At 28.2% G+C, this 12,630-nt stretch overlaps 1 protein-coding gene across 1 annotated transcript in view; it reads left to right on the top strand.

Moving 5' to 3' along the window:
• The first annotated feature begins 5,653 nt into the window (after nt 1-5,653).
• Nucleotides 5,654-12,630, top strand: part of LOC145831246 (usherin-like) — a 115,050-nt gene continuing 108,073 nt past the window's right edge. The window contains exons 1-11 of the mRNA XM_082938406.1: nt 5,654-5,790; nt 6,437-6,578; nt 7,249-7,399; nt 7,609-7,673; nt 8,148-8,316; nt 8,979-9,114; nt 10,629-10,809; nt 11,086-11,269; nt 11,544-11,731; nt 12,026-12,155; nt 12,465-12,562. Coding sequence (XP_082794532.1) covers nt 5,676-5,790; nt 6,437-6,578; nt 7,249-7,399; nt 7,609-7,673; nt 8,148-8,316; nt 8,979-9,114; nt 10,629-10,809; nt 11,086-11,269; nt 11,544-11,731; nt 12,026-12,155; nt 12,465-12,562 — 1,559 coding nt within the window. The 5' untranslated portion in view covers nt 5,654-5,675. The remainder of the gene's footprint in view (nt 5,791-6,436; nt 6,579-7,248; nt 7,400-7,608; nt 7,674-8,147; nt 8,317-8,978; nt 9,115-10,628; nt 10,810-11,085; nt 11,270-11,543; nt 11,732-12,025; nt 12,156-12,464; nt 12,563-12,630) is intronic.

Genomic DNA, 12,630 nt, shown 5'->3' with positions numbered 1-12,630 from the left:
TGCAGCCCGAAAACCTCATAAGGCCAATAAAGGGTTAAAGTTTATTTTCAGTGGGTAATTTTTAAATTTAATCGGGATGCGATAATAAAACTTGAACCCGCGATAATGTAAATTAAAAAAAAAATTAAACTAGATAATCTGAGGTTTTAAATGAAGAGATAAAAAGATCTTGGATAAAACTTACTGATGAATTATTTATTTACATTAGATATTGTGAGGTTAAGTGCAAAGCAAAAGTTGAAACTACGACTGAAGTTCGCCAGTTTTTTATTTCTATAGTTTGGCCTGCGACTAGCAAATGCCTGTCGATCCTTGCTCTGATAAAGTAACTGATACCATAAAAAAAACTAAACATATATACTTTTTCATGATCAAAAATGGTAATTTTTTAAACATGAATTTATTAGTCTATTTGAGTAACATTTCATATAGAGTTAAAATTTTTAAATATTATTAAGTTTTTGATTTTAATTTCAAAAAGTCAACACAAAAAAAAAAAATTAATCCTATAGGTTGTATAGTATGTTTTAAAATAAACATATCTAGCTTCAGTGTCCATACAGTGGTTATACTTTTAAACCTTTCTGAACTATTTGAATACAAAAGTTAAAGTTTAACAAAAACATTTAATAACTTAGTAGATTATTAGAACTATACTTTTGTACTTATATAATTATTATAATTATTGTGTACTTATAATTTTACTTATTTCTAACTCTTAGGTTTTCTATTTTGTTTTTTGCTTACTTATAGTTATGATATCAACAATTATATAATTTTATTGCCAATACTGAAGGCTTCAGAAGTAGAATGATAAAGAAGATTTGAATAACTTGGTTGCAATAAAGTAAATTTTCTTGAATAATTGTCAAATACTTCACTACTTAAAATAAAATACCCACCGACTACAAACAACTTATTAAATATGCTAACTGAAGCATGATAATATCTTTCCTTATTCATATAAAGTAAATAATTCCATTTGTTTACATAAAGGTCGTATGCTTCAACTTATTTATACACATACTGTATATGTCTACCTCCAGTAACAACAATTTTGCCTTTATAAGTTGTACAAATAAATAAAACACCTAATTTTATTTATTTTAGCTGTTTTAGTCCATACATCGTTTCGGTAACTGTAAACCAAACATATACCTGTTTCATAAGTTAAAAGTTAACTATTCTTAAAAGAATTAAGATACATACTACTGTTTTCTATAAACAACTGCGTTTTATATTACCAAGTTTTAGATTTATTACAAACTTTCTTACTTACTGGTTGCATTTACTATGATAAAAAATATATGCAAATATAAATTAATTGTAGCAGTTTTACACTCTTCTTTTTCTTTTGGCATTGAAGTAATTTTCAAAAAATGTTTATAAAAACCCTATAGTTGTATTAACTTGGTTGCAATAGTTTAAATTTTTCATGAATAATTGTCAAATACTTCACTACTTTAAATAAAATACCCACCGACTACAAACAACTTATTACCCATGCTAACTGAAGCATGAAGATATCTACTTTTGATCATATCAGGTAAATAAGCCCATTTGTTTTCATGATAGTCATATGCTTCAACTGATTTATACACATTCTGTAAATGTCTACCTACAATAAAAACAATTTAACCTTCAAAAGTTGTAAAAGATGCAGAACACCTAGTTTTAGTCATTTTAGCTATTTTAGTCCATTCATTGTTTGGGTAATTGTAAACCAAGCATGTACCAGCTTCATAAATTACATATAAATTGTTTTTAAAAGAAGTAAGATAAATATCACAGTTTTCTATATATAATTTCGTTTTAGATGACCAAGTTTTAGTTTTATCACAAAACTTTCTAATTGTCTCGTCGTACTTACTATGATGCGAAAATCTACCATAAATGTACAAATCTGAATTAATTACAGCAGTTTTACACTCCTCCAGTTCTTTTGGCAATGAAGTAAATTTTTTAAATTTAAGTTCACGAACATTCAGTTTATAAACACTATTTAATAATATATTTCTTTCATTCTGTCCTCCACAAACTAAAATACTGAAATCATCTTGATTGCAATATCTATTTTTATACAAAGTTTTTGGTTGAAAATCATAACTGTTTCTTTCTGGCATTTTTAATTTTGCTTTTAAAATTGAAAAAAACGACTCCATTTATCCTCAGAGAATTAAGTTTATGTAATAAAATTTTTCACAAAAATATTTATTATAGGCTAATTTTTACACCTAAACAAAATAAATTATAATTACTTTGACACGTGTAAAAAAATTAGAGAAAATTAAAAGACCTTATAGAAAAAAATTCTTATTTTGCATTAGTGAAAATTATTTAAATTTTTTGGTCTAAAAATATTCTTTTCAATTTTTAAGAATATATAAGTATGATCATACCCGACCCTTTGCTAACATTCATTAAAAAATAAGACTTAAATTTAAAATAAAAAAGACTTTTTAAAATTTATACGAACTGATTGTCACTTATATCAATTTCAAATATAATAATAGCTTAGTTTTATCTTATTCAAACTTTATTATATAGTGTATATTTGTAAATATATATCAATCATTTACAAAAAAAAAATAATACTTATGTTTTTTGCACTTATGTTAAAAATTATATTTGTTTTATAGAAATAACTTTTATAGTCTACTCTGTCTACATTGATTTAACAATTAAAATTAATAACAGTTTTTAAAGTAACATTAAAACAAAAACTACCTTTAAGTTGCTAAAAGTCAAACAAAGTCACAGATGATATTAATTTTTTATCAAAATGACTTGAGTTTTTATATATCAACTATAGTAGGCTGTGATTCAAATAATAAGCTATAAGAAAGTGCATTCAAAGTTAAGTATTCACAATTAGTTGATAGTATAGTAGAGATAGTAAACTCATTCAGTTCTTTAGTAAAAATAAAAATGTTCTGAAATATTTTATTGGTAATAAGTCTTGGCCGTCGAAAAAAATTAAATCAACAGATATAATTTCAATTAAAAATATATTTTTTATAAAATAATTGTTAAAAGTAATTATGTTATATAAAAAAATAATCAGAAAAATAAAGACGTTTTTGTCAAATTAAGTTGCTAATTTAAAGTTAGCTAGCTACGTCCCTGCTTGGAACAAAATTTAATAATATGACTTTTTGTATTTAAAATAACTCGCTTTGTATTTGCAGTGCGAAAACTACATACAAAACATTTAAAAAGTTTAAATTTTACCATAGGTTGTAGTAAAAAAGTTGAAACTTACGATATCTTTTACCTATAAACAGTACTAAAGTTCATTAAGATTTAATTAAAAAGATTTTTTAAACTCAATTTATAACTCCCTAAGCGTTTTATCCAATCGAACCACTTGAAAAAAAAAACTGTACTTTTAGTGATGGCTAGAAATATGTTAGTTTTTAATAACTTGCATGAAACTAAAATTGGCAAACAAAGACATTTTCTTTTAATTTAAATATAATTTTTCTCTTATTAAAAAATAAAAAGATCAAACCAAAATTTTTCGCATAGATTTATTACATTTATTACGTCACTTTTCCAAAAACTAAAATGAACAGAAAGTTTGCTTCAGCAAAATGAAAGTTATATTAAAAAACAATTTAAAAAACTTTCCAATGTTTAAACAGTTAAACAGTTATGTTAATTGATATTAGATGCTTACAATGGAAAGAACAAACTTCAAAAACAATTTGTTGTTGATTTCTTTCCATGCAATTAACTTAAGTTTGAAAAGTTTAGTTTTTGATTAAAACTTTAAAAAAACCTTGGTCTTTTAACGATAAAGCAAAGAATAAATAAATAACAGTGTTTTTGTTGTCATATATTTCAATTAATGCTGTTACAAGTCTTTTTAATTTTTTTATATATCTAACAAACATATAGTTTGTTACAATACAACACAAATAATTTACTTTTGTCAATTTCTTTACAATTAAGCCTAAAAACTAGTAATTTTACTAAGTTTTTTTATATATTTTTAGGTTTATTTTCTGTACTTATTTTATTTCGCTGTACTTTTAAATAAAGTTGTCAAAATAATAACAGTCCAATCATGTTCGAATAATTTTGTTCAAGCCTGTATAGCTTGATAAATAAAAAAAAATAGTTAATTTATAAAAATTTTTCACTGACATAGTTTAAAAAGTTTGTTTCTGTCTGTTTGTTTAAAAATAAAAAAATCTTTGGTTTTAATTTATGTTTATTCACAATAAACTGGTTTATTTAACTAATGATTCGTTAACTACGCGACTTATGTTGTATACATAAGTCGCATTTGGTAACTAATTTGACTTTTTTTTTAATTTTTGTAAATTTGACTTTGTGTCGGTTTATATAAAAATAAGTAAGCATTGATTTTAAGTCAGTGTTATCCATAAAAAAAACTCTTTTATTTAAAGATTAATTGTTAACCGGGCTTATGTAGCGACTTGTGTTTATATACAAGCAATTTTGTTTTTTTTGATTAAGCACCAAACAAAAACCACACCTAAAAATTCCAAAGTCAATTGACAAAATTATTGTTCTTGATTTTTTTAATCTCATTTTTTTAAATAGCCATAATTTTATTGTGTTTAATTGTAAGCTGATCACTTGATTTAGTTTAAAGTGCCACTCGAGTTTTTTCTATTGAATTTTCCAGCATTGTTTTTCCGCTAAAAATATTTGTTTGTTGTAATTATTTTTGAGTTTCGTCACAATGTGAACTTTTGTTTATAATATAAAGTATCAAATTTTTTTTTGTTATACTAGATTAAAATCTTTTATGTAAGTCAAATGTCGACATAAATAATAGATCATGTATTTTATGTTAGATTTACTTTTTAGCAACTTTAAATATTCTAAACTTTGTTTTAATTGAGATCAACATTTAAACTAGTTATGTAAGCATTTTGTTTTTATTACATTGCTATATTATGCATGTGTTTGAATTCGAAAACTTTGTTTTAATGTATTTTTTTTATCCACGATAACTGTTTTACAGAAATAGTTTTTAGATAAACTTACTTTTTTTAAACTTTGTAAGAAGTTGCTTTCTATTTATTGTAATTTCTTCATATAACTCTAACATTTTTAGTTGTTTTTTAAAATAAATTACATTACATATTAGACTTAACAAAAAATATGTCGAGACTAGCTATAAACTTAATAAAGTTTCGCCTTCTTAATTAATAATTTATAATGCAATTTAACTTGAACGAACGTATAAGTCTTTATTTTCGTTATATTTATAAATAATTCAGCTTAAAACTTGCAATGTTCGTTAATAATTTAAATTTAGATAAAACTTTTTTACTTTTCGCAGAAAAAAACTCGTTTTCTTGATAATATATTCAAGTCTTAAATACAAAAGTTATTTATTTAATGCTGTAGTCTGTTTTACTGTAAATTTTTTAAAACTGCATATAAAATAGTCGATGTTTTATTTTTTCTGTGTTTTTATTTAAAACTTATATAAATTAGCGTATGGATATTTAATTATTGTTGTAATAACAATAATATTATTTTGATAGCTTGTTTTATTTTTACCTACTCAGTTTAAACATTCAGTTCTGAAAGTATATTTAAAAGTTTAAAGTGTTTAAAAAATAAGTTTTTATTTTATTAGCCAAAAAATAAAAAGTTAAATTTTGCAGATTAAATAAAAAATTTTAACGAAAATGCGGTACAAGCTAGCATTTTTGTTTCTGTGGATGGTTTTGGTCCACGGTAAACTGTCCAGACCGCCAGTAATCGACGTAGGTAGAAACAAACCCGTCGAAATAAAAGACCTCGGTTTGTTGTTAAGTTTTGTAAAGGTTTTTCGTTTTGTTTTATTACATTTATGAGTAGTATCTAACAAACCTCAAAAAGCTGTCAATATTTCTAGTTGGTTAATAAGTTTTATATGGATAGTAGTATGTAACATTTTTTTTTTTTTGTAAATCTTTTTAATTTAATCTGCCAACAAAAAAGTTTCACTTAAATTACTTAACAAAATCATTTTTAACTAAATTTATTAAACTCTCACCTAATCTACTTATTTTTTTTATATTTAAAGCAAACCACTACGTTTTAGTCTATTTAGTAACTTTTACATTTGGTTTATTCTTATCAAGCTGACAACCTAACAGGTTAGTTAAGCCACTGTAGCAGGCACCTTCAGTAAGTTATATATATATTTTTTCAAATTAAGAGAAAAAAATTCTGTAAGATTTTTTAGCAGCTTATATTCAAACAGACTTAGTAAATTTGCACCCAACCTACTTATTTTAGGTTTTTTAAAACTTATTTTCATAACAACCCCCTTTTTGGCATGTTTTTTTTAAATGCTCCTGTTTTATAGTTTTACTGTTACTTACCCATTTACGATTCCCTAATAACTATCGACCACTGATGACAAAAACATTTAACTTATCTAACAACAAACAACAATTTACAGACACTTGCGGTGTCATCAGGAGGTCGGAATTTTGTCACCCGCCAGATAAGAAAGAAGACTACAAGGACAAGACAGTGTGCGAGCAGAGAATTTGCGATCAAAACTGCCCTAAAAGACAAAAATCCGAAACATTTCAACCTGAGTTCGTTTTTTAATTATCTTTATTTTTTTAATGTTGCTAACAGAGAATTTGTGATCAAAACTGCACAGGAAGACATAACTGCGAAACATTTCAACCCGAGTTTTTGTTTAATACATTTTTATTATTTTAGATTAAAAAAAACTTTTTGCAAGACAAAAATCTTAACCTTTAATCAGAGTTTGGTTTGTATATATATTTTTTACTATGTACATTTTTTAAACTACAATCTACTTTTTTAAACCCTTATATATAAGATTAATGCAAATGAAAAGAAGTCGAATACTATGATTTACAGCTAAATGTTTTTTTTTTAACTTGTTTTTTTTTAAGATATAAAATTAAACACCTTTACATTGTTGATGATCTTTCTTGTATTTACTACTATAGTCGACATTTTAAACAGCAATTTTATTGCATCATATCAAAGGATTTTTTTTCTTCTATTTAGTCTCGAGTTTGTATTTTTTTTTCCTTTTCATGAGGTTTTAGTTTTTTTGGTAATAAACGCTACCTTAAAAATACACAAAACTGCTTGTTGAGTTGAACTGATTAAAAATAAACGATGTTTACTTTTTAAAATCGAATTTGTTGAGCCGTTCACCGCTACCACTGTCAAAGGCTCGTGGAAATTACTTTAAAGCGATTACTAAACTCATTCTCACTCGCGCAGGTTCGTGAAGCTCCTGTCGGCTGCCACTGGCATGTGCGTGGAACCGACCTACGTCGACAGGAAGATCAAAACGGAACCTGCTTTCAGGTTCAGACAGAAAGTGGGAAGGAGGAGCTTGACCTGCGTGTCGCAAACTTCCAACGATCCACAGGTATGTAGAGCGTTGAAATTGGGTTTTGTTTTTATTGTGCTGTAATACAGGTTTGTGCATTCAAGATATTAAAAACCATAAAAAAAATAACTATATTCAATTTGACTTTATTTCATTCACTAGTCAAGTTTGCGAAATAAAAGTTATTGAAACCGTTGTACACCTATTTTTAATTTTTAATTATTTATTTTTATTGTGTTATAACGCAGGTGAAAGCACTCCAGAAATCATTCACAATGACGCTTTGGATCAACCAGGGAAAGAACAATTTCGGGTAAGGGAAAGTTTTATTTGATTACCGAGATTTTTTATGTATTCGGCTTTACATTTTACGGCTTTAAATTATAAAATACGATTAAATTTTAGCTGAAAGATAACATTTACTAACTAATAAGTTTAACATCATTTTCATAAAAGTTTATATAATTATTTTTATAAATTCGGTTGTAGATGCTTTGTCACTCTTATAATGTTAACGTAAACAACTTAGAATTAAATAACTTTGCAACTGCTATTTCTAAGGAATTTATTTCAGCTTTTTAGTTAATTAGACTATACTGTTGATTAAGATATATCAAAAAAAAATTAAAACTTTTTCAACTCAAAATTTTCTTCAAAAATTATTGACAACCCTTGTTGACCAAAATATACTTAGTTCGTATATATTTCTAACAGAACTAGGCTTTTTTTTGATAAATTATCCTCATCGGCTTACATACTATTAATTGAAGTTTTTAACATTTCGCAGCACGATCCTCCAAAAAGTGTTCCTGGGTCGCAAGCCGGTGTTCGTGCTGACCATCATGGTCGGTCAGAGGACTTTCGTCATCGAGTACCTGGGGTTCAACGGGCGGCCGGTGCGGAAGGTCACAGGGATTCCCCTTCAATCCGGTGTTTGGCAGCATTTGGCCGTGCAGGTCAGGAACATTTAGTGAAAAAAGTATAATATTTTAAAAGGTTTTCACTTGAAAGTTATAAATAAGTTAAAAAACTGTGCAGATTGTTAACATTTAACAATGAAAATGTTTTAACTTGAAAGTCACACTTTAAGTTGGTTATAAAGCTGTACAGGTTGTTTATAGAGAGTTAATCATTTTTTAGACAAAAAGTTAGCTTCATTTGATTTTTTCAGTTAACTTTGAGGTGCTATAAACTTAACAGAGTAGGTGCAATAAAAATTATATCTTTTTTGAATTGTTTTTATGTACAGTCTCTAAGCCCTTTTTTTACTATCTTCACATCTTCATTGTTTAAACTAAGTTTTCAGTCTTGTTAAGGTAACGGAAATATAATAAATGTTTCATTAATTATAAAAAATATAGCAGTTAACGTTAATAAAAGATGCACTAAACTTAAATGCATGTTTTGATTAAAAAGACCAAAAATTAAACTAGTTTTCAGCTATAAAACTTTTTTTGTAATCAAAATATGTGTTGCGAAAGTTAGTAAAAAAACGTACTGAATAGATATTATTGTAACATTTTTTTCTACAACTATTCGTAGTAAAATTGTCAGTGTTTGCGGGCTTTTATTGTAGAGGAAGTATGTTCATTAACATTTTCTGATGCTTTTGATTCAGGTTTGCGAGACGAAGTTGTCGGTGTTCGTGGACGGAGTAGGTGAAGACGGCACTCCAGCAGCGACGATAAACCTCCCAGGACCTATGATGGACCCCAAGGGAACCACAAGGGCACAAATTGGTGCCAGATTCATCAGTTAGTTTGTAGAAGAGTTTATGGAAGTTTAAGTACTTTGATTGAAAATTATGTAAATTTCGTCAAGTGATTTAGTTTTTAACATATTGTTGTTTGTATAAGCTTAAAGTTTAATTTTAATCATTATTTTTTTTAACACAACAGCTTTATATAAATTTTTAGATTTCTAAGCTTTTACGATGCAAATTAAAAAAAAGCATTACTAGACTAGTTTGAAACAATGATTTTAGCTTAAATATAAAAAATTATAAAGTAGTTGTAGTTTTATGTAGTACTAGTATTTAAAAAAAGTGTAGTTTTAGCGTTGGTATAAATAATTTACGTAGTTTTATAGAAAATTAGTTCTAGTTTTTAATATTTTTACAAAAGAAGAAGAACTGAAAAACACTGCGGAGGAACAATTAGAAGAAGATCAAATAGACGAGCTCAATTTGAACCTGACAAATTTCCTCGTTGAAAATGAGATCGAGCTTCCTGAAATGTCTTCGCAACGTGAGTGTGACGTCATAATGTAACTTTCATTTAATGTGACGTCACAATATGACTGTGATCGATTCATTGTGACGTCATAAAACAACTGAAAACAGATTTTAATTTTATCGTCATGCAAGAGTGTTTAGGTTGATTTTCTTTGAACTTGCGATAGGCAGCTTGTTCGGAAAACAGTAATAATTTTAAAGTTTTGTTTTTGTTGAAAGCATGGTTTATGTTCTTAACAATGTACTTTCTATGCTTTTAAAGTTTAAGTTTTAAAACTTTCACTAAACTTAAAGTTTTAGTATTTTTTCAAATCTTAACTTGCTGTTAGGTGTAATTAATTAATTCAAAATTTAATGAATGCTTGCATGATACGGCTATTTAAATTTGATTATTAACAAACTATTTAAATATTACTCAATTTTTAAACTTCGTAATAGTTTTGTGCACACAAAGCTTAGCACTGAACCTTAACTCTGAAGTTTTGGAAAAGCAAAAAGTTGGCTTAAAAAACTGTGCTGAGTTTCATTTCTGTTTTGTCTCTGTGCCTCTGATTGACCTCAAGCTTTGTTTCCCGCTGCTTTGTCATTCAATTTCTAAAGTCTCTACAGAAATAACAAAATTGTAGCGGAAAAGAAAGGTAAAGAAGCTTCTCACACAAACTTGCAGTTCACCAGGCCTTACGAAGTAAACACTCTTGAAGGAATAGAAAACGCGAACGTTATATCCCCTCAAGGGGTCAATCCGCTTCCTGGGCAAGGTAGAATTTCTAAACAAATAACACAAAAACTTAACATTTTAATTTTCATACAGCTGTTTTTTGATTAGAAGTAGAGTAGTCTTAGAACTGTAATGTTTAGAGTATGCATGAAACATTTGAACTTGTAACTGTTGTTTAAATGATAGTTTTTTTCAAGATGACTTACACTAATAAAAGTAATAAAAACTTGAAGTTGTAGCTACTATTGCTTTTCAAAAGCTAATTAAAATAAAGTACTTTAACTGGACGGTTTTCAAAGTTTAAAAAAAAACTTTAGTGTCACGCAAAGAGAACCCGGTTCAGTTTTTGGGGATGATCCAGCAGGTCAGGTGGTACAAAGAGGCGCTTACAAACCGGGAAATCCACGAGATCGCTACCGGTACTTTCCCAGAGTTGAGAACGCTTTCTCATTGCTTGTGTCCGCCCGAAGCGCCCAGGGTTCACCCGATTGAAGAAAGGTTTCAAGTTGAAAGAAGATTATAAAAAAAAATATTTTTAAACTGTTATTAAGAGCATATGCTTTTTAACTGTGTTTTGCACTTTAATTTTAGACATTAACTGTTTATTTGGATAACAACTGCATTTAAGTTTAAGTTTGTAGACATATTTCCTGTAGTTGCATACTAGTCTTTTACACAAACAAAAGCTTAATGTAAGCTTTATTTTAAATACACAATAAATATGGCCATCCTAGACAAACCTTAGACAGTTTTGTGACAAATCATGTTTTTCAGGTTCTGCATACAGAACGGTGTCTCGGACACGACCGAGGACAGGGTAAGCCGTCTGAACGAGAAAGCTCACCCGAAGGAGTTCATAAACGACGGAGACAGCGACACCGCGTGGATATCGAGCACCAACGTTTACCAGATCGGAGGGTTGGCAATAAACATCGACCTTCACAACGGAGAGTATGAGGTTTGTTTGCAGGATAATTATCATATTAAAATATTTAAAATTATTTGCACAATTTTTATTTTGTTAAAGCTATAAGTTGAATTTAGAAAAAATATGAAGTTGTTGCTGTTTTGTAAACTTTTTTATTCTTTTAAACTTTTTTGCTGCATCGATCAAACCTTTGAGTTATAATGACCTAAATGTTATCAAGAAGAAAATAGTTTTTACATAGCATGCTTCCTAAAATGAACTTCTCTAAAACAACAATGCAAACAATTTATTACGTCACCCGCAGATCTACCACGTCAGCGTGGAGTTTTACAACGCTCTCCCGCTGGATGTCACCATCGAGCGGTACTCTCTTTCAACCGACGGCAAGGAGAAGTGGCAGGAGTTTTCGTTGGACTGCGTGGGGAGGTTCATGAAGGAGGCGAACCAGACTCTCGCGTCGCCAACCGAAGTTCAGTGCCAGCAGTTTCCAGGGTGAGAAAAAATTGAAATGATAATACAAGTTTAAAGCTGTCAAAACTTTTATAATAAATATGCATAAACAAAAGTAAAAAAGTATAAATTAATAACTGATACTTGAGTAAAAATAAAAATATTACCCCATTTTAATTTTCGTCTACTTACTAGTTGTTGCCTCATAATAACTAATAGCGCCTATTTTTGTAATTCCTTGTTTAAACTAATTCGCCTACAGTCGTAATAAGAAATTTAAACTATTTTATACGTAAATAAAGCTGTAATGATAAAAGTGTAGTATTCAATTCACAGTCAGGAGCACATACCGGCAAAGGGGAGTGTCGTGACGTTTTCAATGTTGCCTGCCGAGCCCAACGGAAGGCCCGGGGCTGATGACGTATTCGGAAATAAGGACCTCATGCTGTTTATGAGGGCTAAAAAGGTGAAGTGCATCTCTTACAACAAGTTAAACTGGTTTTAATGTAAAATGACTTTTTGTGTTCGTCGAAACATTTCATAAAAACTTACTAAACACTGTATAACCTCGTACATATCAAAATGAACTAAGTATTTAAGTTATTTGATGATGTTATTTTGTGTGTTTCAGGTATTCCTTGTGTTATTGTATAATTAAGAATGACTTTAGCATTTTGCTTACTTGGCTGCTTTTACAAATGAGTTCGCTTATATTAAGAACCTATCAGTTTTGAATAAAAGTCAGAGTAATACTTCACGAATTTATTTATCACAGATAGCATTGTTCTTCAGAGAACAATATTTCACCACCGCATCCGATACTCAAGCTGGTCATAAATACTACGCAGTGAAGGAAGTCAAAATCATGGGAAGGTTATTTCGTACCTTTTAATTATAAAATACTTTTTTTTTGCATATTTTGATATTTTTGATTACTCTAA

The sequence above is a fragment of the Thalia democratica genome, chromosome 3 (assembly GCF_965202585.1).
Source record: "Thalia democratica chromosome 3, ktThaDemo2.hap1.1, whole genome shotgun sequence".
Taxonomy (NCBI): Eukaryota; Metazoa; Chordata; class Thaliacea; order Salpida; family Salpidae; genus Thalia; species Thalia democratica.
This window is presented reverse-complemented; position numbering and strand designations above follow the sequence as displayed.